At 38.6% G+C, this 18940-nt stretch overlaps 1 protein-coding gene across 1 annotated transcript in view; it reads left to right on the top strand.

Annotated features, from left to right (window-relative positions):
• Window positions 1–4247: 4247 nt before the first annotated feature.
• LOC140248898 (dynein axonemal assembly factor 11-like) overlaps window positions 4248–18940 on the top strand; it is a 44096-nt gene continuing 29403 nt past the window's right edge. Inside the window, exons 1-5 of the mRNA XM_072330023.1 lie at window positions 4248–4375; window positions 5924–6014; window positions 7456–7513; window positions 8224–8436; window positions 8815–8984. Coding sequence (XP_072186124.1) covers window positions 4355–4375; window positions 5924–6014; window positions 7456–7513; window positions 8224–8436; window positions 8815–8984 — 553 coding nt within the window. The 5' untranslated portion in view covers window positions 4248–4354. The remainder of the gene's footprint in view (window positions 4376–5923; window positions 6015–7455; window positions 7514–8223; window positions 8437–8814; window positions 8985–18940) is intronic.

Below are 18940 nucleotides of genomic sequence, written 5' to 3' on the forward strand. Positions count from 1 at the left end.
ACATGAAGCTATGGAGGAAATGAGGAGTGCTGAGGAGTGAGAACTACTAAGGCCAGCTTAGTAGCTAAGTGTGCTTTTATACAGGTAATGCTAACATCAGTGAAAGAGTCACAATTCAAAGAAAGAAGAAAGATCCTGGGAGGCAGGTAAAGTTTTAGGTTACCTCCTGATGCAGCAGCTCTGGACAAAGGCAGCTTTGCTGGGCCATTGTGCATCCTAGCTAAAGTACTTCCAGTGCAACCATTTGATATTTCTTGCGGGCACACTCAGTATTCACTGTGTTATGAATATTGTTCTCAATGAGTGTTAGACTTATTGCAGTTTCAGTGTTTGTGTCTTGGAAGCACTGCTATGCAGTGTGTTGCTTACTTCTGCTTTACATATTGCAGCCATATGTTTTAGGATGTGTTTTGGTTTTGGAGAGGTCTGAACATGTCAAAAAACATGTTACTGAATTTATTGAAGAGCCTTGTTACGAACTGTACTGAATGGAAAATTTGCTTACAGTGCTCTGACTGTGCATTGATTTCCTAGTTTATTTCCCTTTGAGACTGAAATTCAACTTATAATTTGTGATGGACAAGCAGAGCGCTTGACTCACAAGTGTATCCCATTGGCAAGTTTTCCATGCTCTGCCATTTTTAAGGGCTGATATCATGGTGGATGAGGGAAAGGGACAGAAGGAAAGTCCTGCCAAGATGAGAACTGTATTGGAGTCACTGTTTGGGTGCTCAGCAGCTGAATGTTTATCTGAAACATGGCGATAGTGAGGGATAACACTAAGAGAATGGGTGAGTCTAGTGGATAAACCACTACAAAACATGCATTCTAGCAAGGAAAGTTTTGCTGTGAAGTTACTAGTACAAATGTGTTGAGAAAATCTGCAGCTTGGAGCAAAGGAGAGTGTAACTCCAAAACTCACATCAGTTCAACCTGGTGCAGTCCAGCATTGAGAATGAAAACAGATGTCACATCTGCCAGCAAGCAATGTCAATCATTTCATCAGTGTTACGTTTCCCTATCTCCTTTATAGTCCTGGTGTGTCTATAGGGGCTGAAGGATGTGTCAACACAGACTAGCTCTGAGTGTCCAGCTCTGCCTGTAAAATCTTGTGAAATATTTATGGGATAAGTTTCTTGTTTATTGATATTAGGTCTGTGCTGACATCCCATGGACACATTTCTAGAACTTCTGGTCTAAGTTCTCAATTCCCTGCTAGGTCACACTCAAATCCTTGATCTGTATATAGTGCTGGATAGCTTCTATTCTGTAAACCCTCTGCTTCCAGTATATCATGATCCTCTATGGTATATGAAGTCTGTGTGTGCCTTTTCCTCTCCCAAGCAGTTGAGTTAATCCAGGGAAGCACTTTCAGTTCAGCTGGAAATGTGACCAGTATGAATAGGCACAGTTGGAAAAACTGCAGACAGTTCCAGGAAGGCCTGCAGACTTTCTGTACAAACCTCACAACTTTGGATTTTACTTAAATACTGGCATATGGACAGAAAGGGATTCAGTCACTCTCAGTCTGCAGTAGTTACTTACGTACAAATAGAGAGATGGCTCATAAGGATGCCACGTAAAACAGCATGCAAGGCAGACATTTTAAAGAACATTATTAGAGTATTACTGCCTATTGCTCTCTCTCTTCATTTACACATTCATCAGTATCATTTATTACAGAAATAAACAGGGCATCAGTACCATCTGTAGTTTGCCAATACCCATGCCTCAGGTACCCATAACCTTCCCAACTATATGTTATATTACAGTATATACATTATATTGCATATTATATTACATATTATATTGCAGCATATACAATATATTACAGTATATATTGTGAGTACTTGATCTTTTAGCATTATAAGAGGTCTAGAAGCCTTCGCTGCACAGTAATACAAGATCTACTACTACAAGATCACTGCTGTTTCATGCAGATCACATCAAGACTGTCACAGAAATCAGCCATGGTCTCAGGTACACTGAAAAGCAGTACATCACTTCCAGAGAAGCATTAATTTGAATTAGGGGATTTGTAATGTAGCAAGGCATCTCCTTAGCAAAAGTTCATATCTGTCTAGATAGAGCACCTATCTAGAAAACCATGACAGGTGGTACACTAGATATGTGTCTGGAGGTAGCCTGCTCAGCTTTTGAATACTGCTGTGCACATGAGCTGCCCAGCTTTACCTCAGCTGGCACGGAATATAGGCAACAGAGTCTTTATCATGCCTTGTGGTTTCTTCCCAGGTTGGCCACATTGTCCTTGCCTTTTGTACTCTGCAAAGCTGAAAGTGATCCATCTCTTCATAGTGTCCTACTTGGCTTACTAACTGTCCCTTCGTTCTTTGTTGGCATGTCCTGAGATGCTGCATGTAGATGTGCTTTGGGAGCAAAATGATCTGCTAATTGACATGATGTCATATAGTGCCTCCCCTGCCACCCCTATCCCTGTACCCACTAAATGCCAATTCAAACCATTAGTGTTTCAATTGCAATTCTTGATAGAAGATGCAGCTAGAGACTTTTGGCCAACAGCTCTGTCTGTTCTGGGCACCTCTAGTCTCTGCAGATATTCCTAAAGTCCCATTTTGTGACGTTTCATAATCAATCTAAACAATCCCAGTTCCCTCAGCCACTCCTCATCAGACTTGTGTTCCAGACCCTTCACAGCTTTGTTGCCCTTCTCTGGACATGCTCCAGGGTTTCAGTGTCTTGTAGAGGAGGGCTCAAAATGGAATACATTTCTCAAGGTTTGGCCTCACAATTAGTGAGTGCAGAAGGTATGCAGTTGCACAGCAACTGGAATCAGACCCTGAGTCAAAGGTCCTGTGCATCTGTGGAGCAGCAACTGAAGAGACCATAGAGAGAAGAGAGAAAAAAAAGCAGCAGCCATTGGGGTGGGACCACACAGTCACATTAAGTGACAACTGGTGAAGATCAAGCTGGACCAGCTGATAGAAAAAGCCTGGGAAAAGAGCAGAAATACATACGGTGCTCAGTGCTGTAATTTCTCATTTCCTTCCGTTGGTTGAACTTGCACTTATGCAACTGACCCAAAACTATTGCAAGACTGGTGGTGTATTAGCTTCTTATAATTTAAACTCATAATGCTGAGGTGGAGCCTTGGTTGGGGTAGGAAGTTTGAGGAACAACAGGAAGGGCAAGAAAAAAACATGCATGGAAACAGTGTTGTACTATATCTTCTCCTTGGCATTATTCTAGTAAATTAAAAGAAGTTATACAAAGAAGGAATATGCCCTATGATTACAGTTTTGAACAAAAAGACCTTAAAATACACATTTTAGCTTGGCTATTACTCAGAAGGTTTTTTGTAACATCCCTATTGTCTAGTTCCTATTCCGTCTGCTCTTCCATGAGGTAAGATTTTTCCATTCATTTCTTACTGGTGGAATTATTTTTCTTTCTCCAAGGAGAAAACTGTCATTGAACCACTTAAATCACACTAAAGGCTCATGTTTTATTTTCGTCAGTGATGCAAACAGACTACAAGAGAGATGCTAGCAAATCTTTTTCAGGAGATTAAGTTTTGCTCCCACAGCTGTGTAATTCTCAAGTAGTTAGTTTAAATTATTTTTGCATCTACAGTAGCTCTACAGCCAATCATTTTGATTGACAGGACTCAGAAAGTTTCTTAGTTCAAATAAATTGATCTTAACATTGCTTTATATATATCAGCAATAATGTTTTGACCACAGAACACAAATAACTGTGTACTCTTGGCAGCGACTTCTTTTGAATAATATCTTGTTAACTTTAATATCTTTTGCAAAATATCTTGCTGCTATATGTGGATCTTGTGGTAGCCGTCTTCCATTCCTCAATCAAAGCCTGTCAGGCCAGACCAGCTCACTGACTGTTTCACTGAATACACGGGCTGACTCGGTTATAGCACTTTGAAGTTTTCTGAGTAAGGTAGAAAAGTGAAGCTGAAACAAAATTCTGCACTGCTTTTCTTTATGAGAAAAGGTTTGTCTTTCTTCTCAATGTTGTGTTTGAAACAAAAGTTTATTTGTTATTTGTAGTCAGCGTGTTTGCGTATCACAACTGTCTGCAGGAACGTTTGTTCCCCGGACTAACCTTAATCTTCAGTTTACTCTGAATGCTGAATGCTTCTGATGTGAGGCTTCTTGACAGGAAGCATGACCTCATTCTGCCTCTATGCTTCTGATTGCACGGGCTGTTTTCAAAAGGAAACAAGGGACTTCACAGCCCTGCCTTTCCAAAAACTCAGTGCCATTCTGCTCCAGGAAGCTGCAGAAAGGACACCCTACACACACGTCTCAAAGGCTCTGGCGTAGATGAGAAACTTTTTGACATACCTTTTTTCATGGTGAAATGGATTTTCCAGGTTTGGAAGATTTTACATGTATCTATCTTTTAGCTGAGAAATGATTAACCTTTGCATGATTGATATTGTGCTCTTCAGGAAGTTTTACATTTTTCTGGATGTTGTTATCACTATTACCTGCAGAAAGAAAAGATAATGAACACTCTTCAATAATGACTGATATGTGTGAATAAATAAAAATATTTTTTCAGACATTTTTCTTTGGTAGGTAATATTGAATAAATCTGGTTGCCTAAGGTTCAACTATTATAGTAGACCTATATTTTAATACTAATGTAAATATTTACAACATATACAAACACAGGTTACTGTTGGCTATCAATTGAGGTTGTCATTGTGTTAAGGATTAACTTAATTTGGAGAGGGAAAGTTCTGGTTTGCACAATGACTTTTTCTTTATATTGTGACTCAAGTTTCCAGGTGTTCTGATGTGAAGCAGAGGCTGCCTTAAACTCTGAATTGAATTCTTGTCATAAAACATTGCCATGTTCATCTTAAATTCAATTTCATTGAGATTTATTAGAGTGATTGGACTTTCCTCATGCCATAGTTAAAGTTCTCTATTGATGCTCATTTTGTGGTTTACTTATACTTTTGATTACATGTACAGTGGTGGTTCAGAAGCTGTGTTTTGGCTTGCTTATATTGTTACTGTAGCTTCTCACATTATTAATAGCTCGCAAATGGAACTGAATATTAAATGCAACAAGAACACTGTGCAGCATTGTCTACAACATGATGTTTACATGTCTTCTCCAGCACTGAGTTAATTAAGACTTTCAAGAACCCTCTTCATTAACAAATAAGCCAAAAATTGTCGTTACAGAGGGTGGAGGAGCAATCCGTTGGACTGCCTGATACATGCCTGTTTATAGAAGCCTGGCTTTACTATTACTTAAAATAGCTTAAAAGCAAATTACAGCTGCTCAGATGCTTCTAAGAAGGAGAGAAATTCGTCATCTCTCCAGTAATATATTTATAAATGTAGAGATCTCACTTCCTTTTTTAACATATGTACATAATCTGTTTTACCTGAAGTATTACTTCTGTGAAGTCTGTCAGATACACGAGTCCTGTGGGCACAGACCTCACGTACCTCGTGAATTTATGAGGCAACTCAAACCAGCAGCAGAAGGACTGTAGTTTGTTCTGTCACCTCATTCAGTTTGTGTCAGTTCTTTTTAAAGTCAGCACTGTCCATATGTAAGCCACTATGAAGAGTTGGTCTTTGTTAGTTGTTGCTGCTTTGCAATAACATAAACAGGGGGAGTAAAGTGCGATTAAGTGAGAATACAAGTTCCAATAACTGGAAAGAATTTTAACTCTCTTGATTATTAGATTGTAATAGATTTAATTAATACAGAGGTATTCCTTCCTATTCCTTTTGAAGCAAATTTGCCCTAGAGCGTTTCAGTTTTGTCTAAGTGATAACATTCAGTGGTGATTTGTAATACTGTGTTATATATTCTTGTTAATACTTGACACTTCCCGATTTTAAAACGTTGCAAAATCAATCGTACCTCCCTTTTTTTTTAAACTCTTTTACAGGCAATCCACATTACCTGTTGTCCCCGAGTGCATGAACCAGTCCTTTTCAAGATGTATGGAATATCACATGTTACATCAACACCACGAGGAAGTAAATTTGTGCACATTTGTCTGGGCTTTTGATCAGAACAATTTGGTGTGGAAGGACTGTGGGTGGCTGACAGAACTTGGGGTTAGATCTACTAACCACCTGCTGAGTTTTTCCTGTATTTTCATTTAGTGTTCAGATAAACCTTTTTTTTTAAGAGCATAATATGTTTGCATAATTGAAAGTCTTGATTGTATGCCTGATTTTGCCTGTAGTAAGAAAAAATCTTTCAGGAGCTAATTGTGTATGAAACATGGGTCTGCAACATGTCAGTCAGGCAAACACGCAATGCCTGTCTTTTGGGCAGTTTGTTGTGTGACATTCTGGCTGATGCTGTTTGACATCTTGTGCCTCCATTCCAGATTGTTTTTGCCTGCAGAAAAATATAGAGCGTGTTTGTTTGTTTGTTTTTTTCCCACTAGAAAGTGAAATACTTTTTTTTGGAATGTTGGAGAAACAACATGTATGGGAATAGAATAATAGGGCTAGTTTGCAAAAAATACCTCAGCAAATTTTACTTCCCCCTTCGGCAACTCTGCTGGGCCCCAAGGCTCAGGCTGCAGGCAGTGCCTGGCAACTGAGCTGTGAATGAGGGTAAACAAGAATACCAAAGTGGGAACGCTGACCTTTATGCATTTTCTTTGCCTCAGCTTGTACTTCAACATTTTAAAAAAATCCTGTCATTCACCTATCTTCTCTCACAGGGGAATGACAGGAATTTACTAATAGCATGATGCTCTAAAGATACCAGAGAGATAAGGTAGTATAAGGAAAGATTATATCATCTGTAATTCTACGTAGTAACAGATATAAATCTGTTATAAATATATCCCTCTGGATAGCCATTGCTCATATTTTGTACGATTGACTCTGACAGCTGCTGAACATCTGGCAGCATTTTGCAAACTTGAGCCATGGTAATCCAGACAAATCCTATTTACTTCCTTGGTCTCCGGCCACAAAGTTAGTGTCAATTTTTGTCCCTGTCTCTTTCCTTATGCCTATTGTGGCATGTCAGCAAATTTTATCTGAAAAAGTGATGAAATGAAATACCTTAATGATAACAGTGGCCCTTCCATTCCACTCTGTAGCTAAAACCAGTATGTGCATTATTTTCAGCATGAAAACCAGATTTTTGGGCAAACACCATTAAAACTACTGTAGCTATTGCTTTTGTACCAATAATTATATATCCCAAGGTAATAACCTGGACAAATATTTGACTATGGCTGGCTTTGACTCTGTGCTGTCCTGATTGAGGTGACATTAAACAATCCTGCCAGAGTCACTGTATCTTTCCTCCATTCTCTCTTCTTTTTTTCTCTTCCCTTCTTTTTGTTTAGCTTATTTATGGGCTTTTGAGTTGCACAAGGTATCTGTCAATGAAGACCTGTCAGCTGTGGAAGCTGTCAGTAAATATGATAATAACTCTTGGCCTCTGCAGGTTCAATGGCGTTTGATGGAGAACACAGACACAGCCTCTCAGAACATATTTTTCAAAGGTATTGAAGAAAAATATGCTTGTTTACTATTTTATTTCAGCTGAGGTTTCCTTGAGTTTCTAGAGATGAAGGGCTGAAACTCATTTAAAAAGTATTTAGATGGAGGGTGAAAAGCACTAGCTTTGAAATTATGAGGTTTTGGAACATCTCTCTTCCACCTTTTTTCCCCCCTATTGAAATCATGGTACCCCTTCATGACATGCTGTATAGGATTCTGAAACCTGCTTCTGAAACCCATTTTCAAACACTGAATCAATCCAGTGTCTTCCCAGTTTTTCATGAATATCACTGAATGGCTGCTTGGAACTCAGAGCTGTTGGGAAGAAAGTCAGTCTTCATAAATGATTACTTGATTGTAAAAGTAGTTCCAGAGCAAAATACTGGAATCCTTGTGCTGGGGTAGGTCTGGCAGATCTCCTTGGTGAAAAGTATTGCCACAGAAATGCACCATACACTTCTCAAGCCTTAGTGCATTCATGAAATGCTGCACCTGTTGTGAAACCCTCCTGTAGTCTGAAGCTCTGGAAAGTGTGATGCAGACACACTGTGGTTGGCTGAAACCTCCTAGGCATCATCTGCATATTTGAAATCATGTCACTGCCAGCTCCTGTTAACTGAGTCAATGGCATATGTACAATTATCATCATTAAATCATGGTCTTGTACTGTCTAGACATTCTCTGAATCAGAGGTTTTTCCTTTTCTCCTCAGTTATGCTTGCACCTTTCTCGATGATGGCACTGCCTACAGGTGCTGTTCCACAAGCCCTTCGAGAGGCTCCATCTTCACATGTCGCCGCAGCCCTCGGCTGCTTTCCAATGGTTATTACGTTTTGACAGAAGACAGCTTTCTGTCTGATGAAGATGGCAACATAACACTGTCACCATCCCAGACAAGTGTTACCTATAAAGAGAACTTAGTTCGGTAAGCAAACTAGATGCAGATTTTACTCCATGCTGAATATTGGTAAATGGTAGGATGAAACTTGTGGGGAAACTTGTAGGATGAACTTTGGGAAACCCCAAACTCAGAGAAATATTAAACTTTGCAAACTGAAGTATCATTTGGTACCACAATATGAAGCATCACAGTCTGATGCATTACCATGGTGTTATTACTTCCCCTGACATTACTGCAGTGTGCAGTAGTGATCCCTGGTGATATAGCCAGGGTCCACAGCAGAGCTGGGAACTGTACCAAGAACCTGGTTCTTCCATTTCAGTTCTACAAGTTGTTGAGCTCTGCCCCTGCTTGTTAAGAATAATTAAGTCTATCCCTCAGCGATGAGCCTTTTCATTCTAGGATATTCCGTCGAAGGAAGAAAATACGACCCTCTCTTGCCAGCTTGTTTAGTCTCAGTGCCTCCAGCCAGTGGCTCAGCAGCACCATTCTCAACACTCTGGATTCCTCCCATGTAGATGATCCTTGGCCTGACAAATGCAGTAAACCAGAGGCCAGTCAGACTGATACTGGTAAGCTCTGACTATGTACAAAGTAATCTAGCTACATTATAATCTGTATTTAGAGGTAATTGCTATCTCCTGTAGGTTTTGTTTGGATTGTCTGTCAAACCGTGCAGGTAAAGGATACATAAACTACCAAATTGTCAGTGGTGAACTGAGCTTCTGGCATTAAAATTAAGAGACTGCGATTCCAGAAAGACTTTTGTGGCAAAAGGGCATTTATAGACTGAGTTTGAACACAAAGACAGTTCAACTGGTCAACACAAGTGACATTTGCCCTGCAGTCATTCATATCTGGCCCAGGCTCCTTTCACCTGGTTATTTTCATACCATTTTGTTATGCTCTATGCAGTTCTGTCTTTGCTCTGCTTATTTTCTCCTGCTTACATTGAACTTGCCGTTCCTGCCCCTAACAATTTGAAAACCTTCTGACAATTAAGGGTTTTGTGTGTGGTGTTGTTGTTTGTTTTGGTTTTGTTTGTTTCATAAAACCTATTGCCACAAATTCTCAAAGCTTTGTGAAGACTCATTTATATATACACATTTTATAGGCAATTCAGACTTTTCTTGTGAATATAACATCTTAGTGCCACAAGGGCAAATTCCAGCATCTATTGGAGTCTCTAAAAACAGATAAGGAGTTTATTGAGCCTGGAAAATCACTTTGTGCCTCACCATCCTGCTCTCTGTTTATGATAAATGGAAATGAAGATACACTGAACAAGGCGGGTATGTTAGATTTTTATCCTGATTAACTTCATTTTTAGAGTGAGGGAGAAATATTCACATTAAAAATGCTGATGTACCCTATAAAAATGCTGATGTACATCATAAAAATGTAAATGTACATTAAAAAGTAAACTAAATGACTGCTTAAAAATAATGAAATCTTAAGATTGGTATTTGTTTGTTCATTTCTCCTGACTTCCTTTTTCTCTATTTTCAGCAATAAACATAAGAATGTAGAGTGAAGAGGAAAATGGAGGAAAGGGCAAGGGAACAAAACATGAAACAGGCAGTTATTCAGAAGTGCTTGTTTTCTGCAAGCATTGAAGGGCACACAGAGTCTCTATGGCTGTGGGGGAAAAAGACTCCTGGGAGACACCCAGAGCATGAAAATTAGGTTTCTGCTTTGAACCAGTCTAGGTGAATTCTCATAAAAACAGAGAGAATCTGCTAGCCTCATGTGCTGAGGGTAGTCTTTGCTAACACCTTCTGTCATGTATTTACTGTCTTGAAAATTCATGAGAATTGTTCTCCTTATTTTCCTTTCAGAATCCAATACAGAGCCAGATTTTCTGTCTCAGATCGCTGCACTGATGGTGTGTTTAATCATTTCAGTATGTACAAGGTAATCCTTCTTAACTTTGTAATTTGTTGCTTTTTATATTAATGCTTATTGTTGTTTTTGTTTTTTTCTTCACCCGGTGAAATACAGAAATGAGTCAGTTTTGCAAAGAGATATATCTTATGTTATCGTATTTTCACACTCATCAATGCAGGCAAATAGCTACATGAGTATGCACAAAAATAAGAAATATGTGTTCATATGCCTACTTTGTCAAGCATGTTTTTGACAAGGGTTGTGGAAGCCTGAGGAGAATCAGAAAAGATCTGTATCTTCCCAAGTGACTAATATGGGTGTTTCTCTCAGTCTGCCAATGTTGATATCCTTATTTCTAGGTGGTTTTCCTCAATAGCTCAAGTAACATAAGGTTTCACATTGCCATTCACCTAGAAGAGGTCAGTTGGTTATCTACACAAGCCTCCTCCTTCACCCAGTCATCTATTTATGCATCCCCTGCCTTTCTCTAAACTTTATTGTTATGTTCACAGGTATTTTCTGGGAGGATTGTCTGCCATTTTGTTGTTGATAATTTTAGTCTGTAAGTACAGAACGTCTTTATATTCGAAACTGTCTTTTGCTGAATGATGTCTGTGAACAAAAATCTGTCCTTATATAAAAATCCATGGCTCTTATCGATCCTGATAAGATCAATATGTGGGCATATGGGGACAGAATGTAGCCTTCAATCAATTACAGGATTTTGCATTTAAACTTCACAGTTCTTTTGTCCCAAGATGCTGCTCTGTCATCTTTCTTCAGTCTTGTCACATATTTCAAAACAACTAAGTTTGGTAAGTAGCACTAATATGATGAATAATGTAATTTAGAAATTTTATACTGAGAGAAAGGAGAGCCTCCTTCTGTTGTTTTCATGGCAAAAGATAGAAGGCATGATCCTAAATTACTGATGCAGATTGGCTTTTCATGTTACTGATTTGTATTCATAGAAACTTTCTATTTACTTTGAAAAACTGAGTTTTAATATTGTGCAGTAAATGTTGTAACAGTACACAGAAAATGAAGATGAAGCTAGTATGCCATAATATGAACACACAGAGACATGAACATAACAAGATGTGCCTCACTAACCCAATGCACCATTAAGTTCAATACAGCGTTTTGCCTTTGGCTTGTACCATAGACTGAGAAATGTTTTAGAAATGCTGTCTGATGAATAAAGGTGCTGATGTTGCTCTTTTTTGGTCTGATTTATATCAGAGTTTTGGACAGAGATTTAGCTTCTAGATCCTTCTGGAGAAAAAAGACTTGCAGAGTCATAGGTCTGAACTGCATCTTCAGAACAGTTCGTGAATACATCTCCTTGTTGCAAAAGTGAACGCACATGCAGGATTGACAAATTACTATTATTCCACTTTCTGTGTGGAGGAAAGTTCTTCTGAATATGTAAAAAATGCTGCTAAGACTGAAACCGTTGGGCTTATCTGAATGCGTAGTGAAAGTCAAACTCAAAAGGGCATTGTTTCTAGTACAATGTCAGCGTTCAGAAGTTTAGCGTATGTCAAAGGGCAAGAGGACAAATCCGGCATATCTCTTGCATTTAAATTGAATATGTGGAAAATTTGAAGCAACAAGGCAAAACCTGCAGAACATTCTGGTTAATTTTGATCAGCCCTTGATCAGGTCACACATCTCAAATACTGAAGTACAGTATGTTACGTACGTTACCCATTGTCACTATCTCATTATTCAAATTGAAATCAGGACCACCCATGCTCCAATGTATGGCTTTCTGACTTTGAATATTTTAGCCCAGAGTAATAAACAAAGCTGTTCTTCATGAGAAGGAAAAAATACAGTCTGAGAGCTTTTCAGTCTCGGGGATACAGAGAATACCTCTTTTACATAATGTGAGAAAAGTTATCCTCTCAAACAAGCAATCCAAAAGCATGACAATGTTTGGCAAATTAGAACCTACATGATATAGTATAACAAACTGTTGTGTAGACCAAAATGTACAAAACTGTGTTGTTGTTTTTTTCCCCAACAGGAATAATTGAAAAGAAAGAATAGTTGGTGAGTATATGTTTAAGTTTAGAAAGAATTTCACGCATTTTGGGAAGAGCCCCGTTATGAAACAGGGTTCAAACATGCCATGGAAGTTCCTCAGCTTTTCATTAAAAACAGGTTTAGCTGTAGGGTCCTTGCCCATTTTGACTTTGAATTATTTGTCTGTGCTGTCTCAAACTCCTCTATGATTTTATTTAACCTGTTAAAAACCACTGTCCTTTAGCCTACAAAAACTGTCAGTAATGGGTAAAGTAATCCTTCTCCAAGTTGATTCTGAACAGTAGGGCCAGGTACTGTATTGCTCTAGTTTGGTACCGGTCCACTGAATGAGTGAACCAGCATAACAATGTATCGCTCCAGAATATCTAAGAAGCACTTCTTTTTTCATTCAAACCTTATCCTTAATTAAGTATAAGGTTATCCTTGTCCTTAGATCCCAGGTCTAGTGCCTGATTGCATGGTTGGCAACCCTGCACACAGCAGAAGAGTTGGAACTAGATGATCTTTGAAGTCTCTTCCAACCCAAGCCATTCTATGATTCTGTCTAATAACTGGTCTCCAGCTGCTGTTTATCAAGCATCTCTAAGTCTCTGTGTAGTTCAGAGCCCTTAGAATAAGAGCATTGACTTCTGTCTTCTGGGATGTGGCTATCCCAGTCCTGCTTCCTTTTTTTCTTAGATCTCTTTGAGAAAGAAGAGCCAAAAATGAAAAGAAGGAACTAAGTGGTACTGCACCCATGTTTGTGTTCCTCACAGTGTGAATAAAACAGCCTTGCTCATCAGTTCCTGGATGAGACCATTCAGCTTCTGAGATCAAAAGGCAGCTGCACAGCATAAGATGCAACCTGGAAAACCCTTGAGAAAGTCCTCAGAAACAGGAGGCTCATCCTGAGAACAAAGGTTTTCAGAACTTCATGCAGGCACTTGATCACTCTGCACAGTATGAAAGCCTATGATGAAAAATACAACTTACTCATCCACAGCCAAGCAGTGGACAGTAGATATGGCACTTCTCATGGTCAGTGGGACTGTTTATACAAGGGCTACAACACCACAGCTTCAAAGCTGATTTTTATTTTGAAGGCCAGAGTCAATATTACACAAAGCAGGCACTGTAGGATGGAGTGGTGCTGCTTCTGGGATTTCAAAACAAGCTCTCCTCTTACCTTGTACAGAAAGTTAAAGGCAGAGCAGTTACTTCTGTGCATTCTATTATCAGCTCACTGACCATTTTCATTTTTCTGTCTCAGCTCTTTAGAACCAGACTACTAGAAACCTCCCTATGGACACCATTACACAGGTTCCTATGGAAAAAAATAACAAGTGTTTGTGTTCTTCCTTTAAAATACAAATTATTTTAGCTTTATTTTTATTCTCTTTTTATTCTTTGTGATGTCACATTTCTTGGTGATCATCTGCAAGCAGTCATGCAAAACCAGAGACCTCTAGTCTCTTATGTCAAAGAGGTACTATGTAAAGATGGAGACCTGTAAGCACTTTGATAGTGAATTGATTGTAAAAGTATTTAGCAATACTCATTAATTTTGCATTTGGTAAGCAGCTGATGTCTTCAAATGCTTCATATATATTAATTAACTGTAATGATAAGCTGTTAAAGATGATTGCTTTGGATAGAGACTTAGAGACTTAGTACTTGTGGTAACATATTTCAGAAGCATTATTGTATCATGTGCACATTTTCTTTTGGCCATCATACCATTATCCTGAGCACCATAAAAAGAGGAAAAAGGAATAAGGAAACATAAGAAAACATAAACATCAATGGGTGACAAGTTAATGCCTAATTATTAGAAGGAAAGAACTCTTCAGAAAACGAGGAATCAGAATGTGGAAAAGCAATAATGAAATTCATTCAGTATTGAAATTCTACCCGGATTTAGACAGAAAACAATAATAATAATAATACAAGACCTGCAGCTATTAACTGTGCTTAGGAAGCACTGAGCCTGATTTTTCAAGTTGGATCTTTGTCACCACAGAGACTAAATCATATACAGATCCTGTGGGCAACCAAAAACTGCTATCTTGTGACTCCAAGCATTTAACCATCTGCTTCAAATATCTCCCTATATGCCAGTCTAGCTAGGACAGCTTGAGTTTCATCTTCCCATGCAACAGAATGATGATATGTGAGCATGCTGTTGCCCACCAGATCCTTCTATAACTAGTGTTGCTTCTCATCTGCTTGTCCTCTGCTGCACTAAAAGTGATGTTAGCACAGCCCCAGCTGGTACATCAGATGTAAAATAGTGGCTGTGGGAGTAGTATTGCCAATAGAGTACAAACAGGTTGGCAGGCACAATGACTGGGATTTCAAAACTGTAGCAGAAAAACATACAGTAACGGTGCTGGTGGAGGAATGGACAAACCTCAAACACTGTCTGTTCAGCTCTGCCTAAGCCAAGATCAAGTTCACTATATGTATTTCTAACACCGAAAATCCAGTGTGGCAATGAAGAAAAGTGCATGCCCAGTAATTTAATACATATATTCCTCTTTCAAATGGTAAATAAATATAGGCTGGTTATATTTTGAAGTAAAAGCAGGAAATTTCACCCAAATTAGAATTTTTGGACTGCAGTTTACATTACATTACATTGCATTTACCATGCATTACATTGATCTTTTGTGAATGGAGACTGTCTGATGTAGCAAGACCCAGTTTTATAGTTGCAGTAAAAGGTGAACATTTTTTTTCCCTTTAGTCTTATGCATTGTGTAGGTAGTCCTTTACTAAGTACATTTAAAAAGACAGGATTGAGAGATCTTTGGTGTTTAAATAATTTCCTGAAAGAATAAACTGGAAAAATAACATCCTTTACTGATAGAAAAGTCTAGGACTGCAAAATCCCTTCTAGTTACAGAAGTGATGTGCTGGAAAGCAGGAAAGCTTAAGCTAACTGTAAATTAGTGGAGAGCTAATTTACAGCTGATGTAGCTTGCCAAAATTTGGTGTAGCATGAACTGCTATAATTTGTCTGTGAAAAAAATATAAGCTGTAAACTACAAGTGTTCTGATCAGGAGAGGGGGATGTTCTAGAACAATTTTGCAATTGGAATTCAAGGACTAAAAACAGAGAAATCCTTATTCTGCTTTAATGTATTTAAAAAAAATAAATAAAATCAGAGAAGAAACTCAAGATTGAGATTTATAACCCCTTGTATGTTATGTCATATCTTTCCTTAGAATTATTTTATATCACTATGATAGTGATGTCTTTTATTTCTTGCTGTGTTCATCTGAATTCCAAGGGCATTCTTGAGTATATATCAAATAGTGCTTAATAGTGAGAATGTTCATGTTGAAGAGAACAGCAGCACTCAGGATGATAATAGCTTGTGAAGTTGCTAGTATGTGACCAAGTCTGCTTATAAAAGCATAAGTAAAAAGTAAAAAAAAAAGTAAAGCATACAGAAGTCAAACCACATGGACTAAGATTAACATCTTAAGTGGTATTAAATGATGCAGAAAATAGGCATGGTCATTCAGCCCATTTCTGCAGAATATGTTCCTTGGTGTAGTGTGAATTAGCTGCAGCATAACATATAATGATAATTACAGTAAGAATAACAAAAATAAATAGATAAATAAATAAGAATCCCACAATAATAGGAAAGAAAGAAAGAAAGAGACATAGTTCCAGATTCTGAATGGGTATCAATCAGCTGATTTCCATCTTAGCCTCTGATCTGCAGCATTTTAATAGTTAAAATTTGTTCATGGAAATCAATTTGCTTGAGCTACAGCACTTTACATGAGTATATTCTGTACATATTTGGGACATTTCTGATACACTGTAATGATAATGCTATAAAGCTAATTTTGTTCTGATGTGTAATGATTATTATTATTATTATTATTATTATATATTGCTTTATGCATGTAACAAATAAACCGGTAATGTGTTAAAGCAGTAAAGTGAATTTATTCAGGGAATGAATTCCAGATGGGACACTTTTTCTTCTTTCTAAACTCCATTCTCCTGTTTGTAATGTGGGCATTATCTTTGTCATGGACAGTGTCTCATGCTGAGAGTGCAGAAACATGTTACTTGAAGCTCTTAGTACACAACTAGTACAAATAAATGCATGAAAATAGTGAGCACAGTCATATTCATGTGGATAAACATAAAGTTCAGACTTGTATTTGAAAATAAATGATTGCAAAAGTCACTTCAGAACCTACATAACGTTTCACCTCCACATTATATTTTGACCAAGGAAGCACTGCCCAGGTTATGAGGTACATTATGGCACATAGCATCTTGGGATTGCACAATACATTTTGTGGCATATTTAGGGGATAAAAGGAGGATTAACATGATTTGGGAAGGAGCAGGCATAGGAAAACAGAGACTAGGAAGACAAAGGGGCCTGTAAGGGTGGTTGTGGTTTGATGCACTTGTCTGCCATATGCATCTTGTGCCTTATCAGAGCAGTCTGTCCTATCTCCTTATTAAACTACATTTCTAACTCTTCCTAAGTGAAAGCCTCTCTGTTTGGTATGCATGTGTGTGTGTATGGGGGTCTGAGTGCTGCAACAGGAGTGGGACCAGGACAACTGGAGTGAGTGAGGATGCTCCAGTGTCAGCAGGAGTCTCCACAAAGCAAGTAGCTCAGATGGCCCAGGAACTGGCCACGTTTCACTCTGTGCCTGCTGGGAATACATGCTCAGGCTCACTGCTGGCTGGAACTAGAGGCATGGAGCTGCAGCATCCCTGCAATATTGCTTCTGTAAAGCTGCCAGACTTGGCAGCTCCCAGGCAAATTTCAACAAGATAACTCCATTAATGAGATAATAAGAGAAAACTAAAGCGAAAAACAATGTTGTATAGATAAAGTATCGACCGTAACTTCCATAAAGTAGCCTTTCTGGACACATCAGCATAGATTACTGGTAATTTATTTACTTTAGGATCTGAAATATCCTCAAGAAATCTGCTTCAGCCCTCCCACAAGCTCTTGCAATAACATCTCTTTGCAGTCGCCCATTTCTGTTTCTTGCTGTGCCATGTTAGCCTTGGCTGGCAGCCAGACTCCTACCCTGCCACTCTCACTCCTCCTCTGCAACAGAACAGGATGAGAAAGAACGTGGGTCGAAGGATGGGGCAGGGGGATAACTTACCACTTGTTGTCACAGGCAAGAAAGACTCAAACTAGGAAAAATTATATTACTATAAATTGAACTTTCTGGAGTCCTCAGTCTCTCAGAGAGATATTGGCTTGTTAAAGTACATATGGAGAGGGCCACAGAAATAATCCAGGGGATGGAGCACCTCTCCTACAATGACAAGCTGAGAGAACTGGGACTGTTCAGCCTGGAGAAGACTCCAGGGAGACCTGACAGCAGCCTTTCAGTATCTAAAGAGGGTCTGTAAGAAAGAAGGCAACAGGTGCTTTAGCAGGGTTTGTTGTGACAGGACAAGGGGAAACGGTCTCAGACTAAAAGAAAGGAGAGTCAATTGGATATAAGAAAAAACTTGTTACAATAATGGTAGTGAGGCACTAAAACTGGATGTCCTGAGAGGAGGTGGAAGTCCTGCTCCTGGAGACAGTATGGATGGGGCTCTGAGCAGCCTGGTGTAGCTGTAGGTGTTCCTGTTCAATGTAGAGAAGTTGGACTAGATTACCTTTAAAGTTCCCTTCCAACTCAAACAATTGTATGATTTTACAAAATTCATTCAGGTAATGAGAAAAAAAAAATGACAATAATAATAATAATAATCTCATATATGCTTTTCCATGTCTCAGCATCACCCCTTCATATACCCAACTGGACTTTGCAGCTCATTGAGAGCATGAGAAAGTAATAATGTACAAGTCTAGAGCCATGATAAACAAAAACTAACAGAATTTTAGAATAACCAAATAATCTGGGTATTTCTGTGTAACACAGTGTAGATGCAGCACTTAAAATACTGGATGTAGAAATAATGAGATTTTTCTTATTATTATAGATTGCCTTGAATGTGATTTGTAATCTCATCAGAAATTAATAGTTCTAGTAAAAGTCACAGCTGTAAAAGCTATTATTTGCAGGAGCCTGCAGTATGATATGAAATAAATGAGTAGACAGCAAAAGGCCTTACCCACAGCCTTCATCTCTGTGGCTTTGTAGCCACGAGATGGTGCCGTCCAACTAGCTCTGTCTGAATCTTTGTCCTCAGAGTTATTTGGTCACATCCAGTCAGACAGGGACAAATGCCAGAGGCCTACAAACCAAAGTGTGTAAACTTCAGTTTGCTCCTTCATGTCTCATTATCTCCTCAAAACTTGGTAGCTTTAGTTCCATGACACCTCCTCTCTCCTACCTACCCCTAAATATCAACAAAATCAAAATCGGAAAGTTACATTGTGATCTGTATTTTCATGGATTACATCCCAGCTAAGTGACCAACTAAAATGAACATTTCAAAATAAACAAATAAATACTTTCTTAACGCGTGTGATTTTTCTGATAATAGATGAGCTTTAGGCTTGATCGAACCCTTACGTTGTGTTTAACTGTTTTGTGGTTCATGCTGACTTTCCTAATGTTTACACCTTGATTTGGTTACAGTTGTGCCAGT

The sequence above is a fragment of the Excalfactoria chinensis genome, chromosome 2 (assembly GCF_039878825.1).
Source record: "Excalfactoria chinensis isolate bCotChi1 chromosome 2, bCotChi1.hap2, whole genome shotgun sequence".
In the NCBI taxonomy this organism is placed as follows: Eukaryota; Metazoa; Chordata; class Aves; order Galliformes; family Phasianidae; genus Excalfactoria; species Excalfactoria chinensis.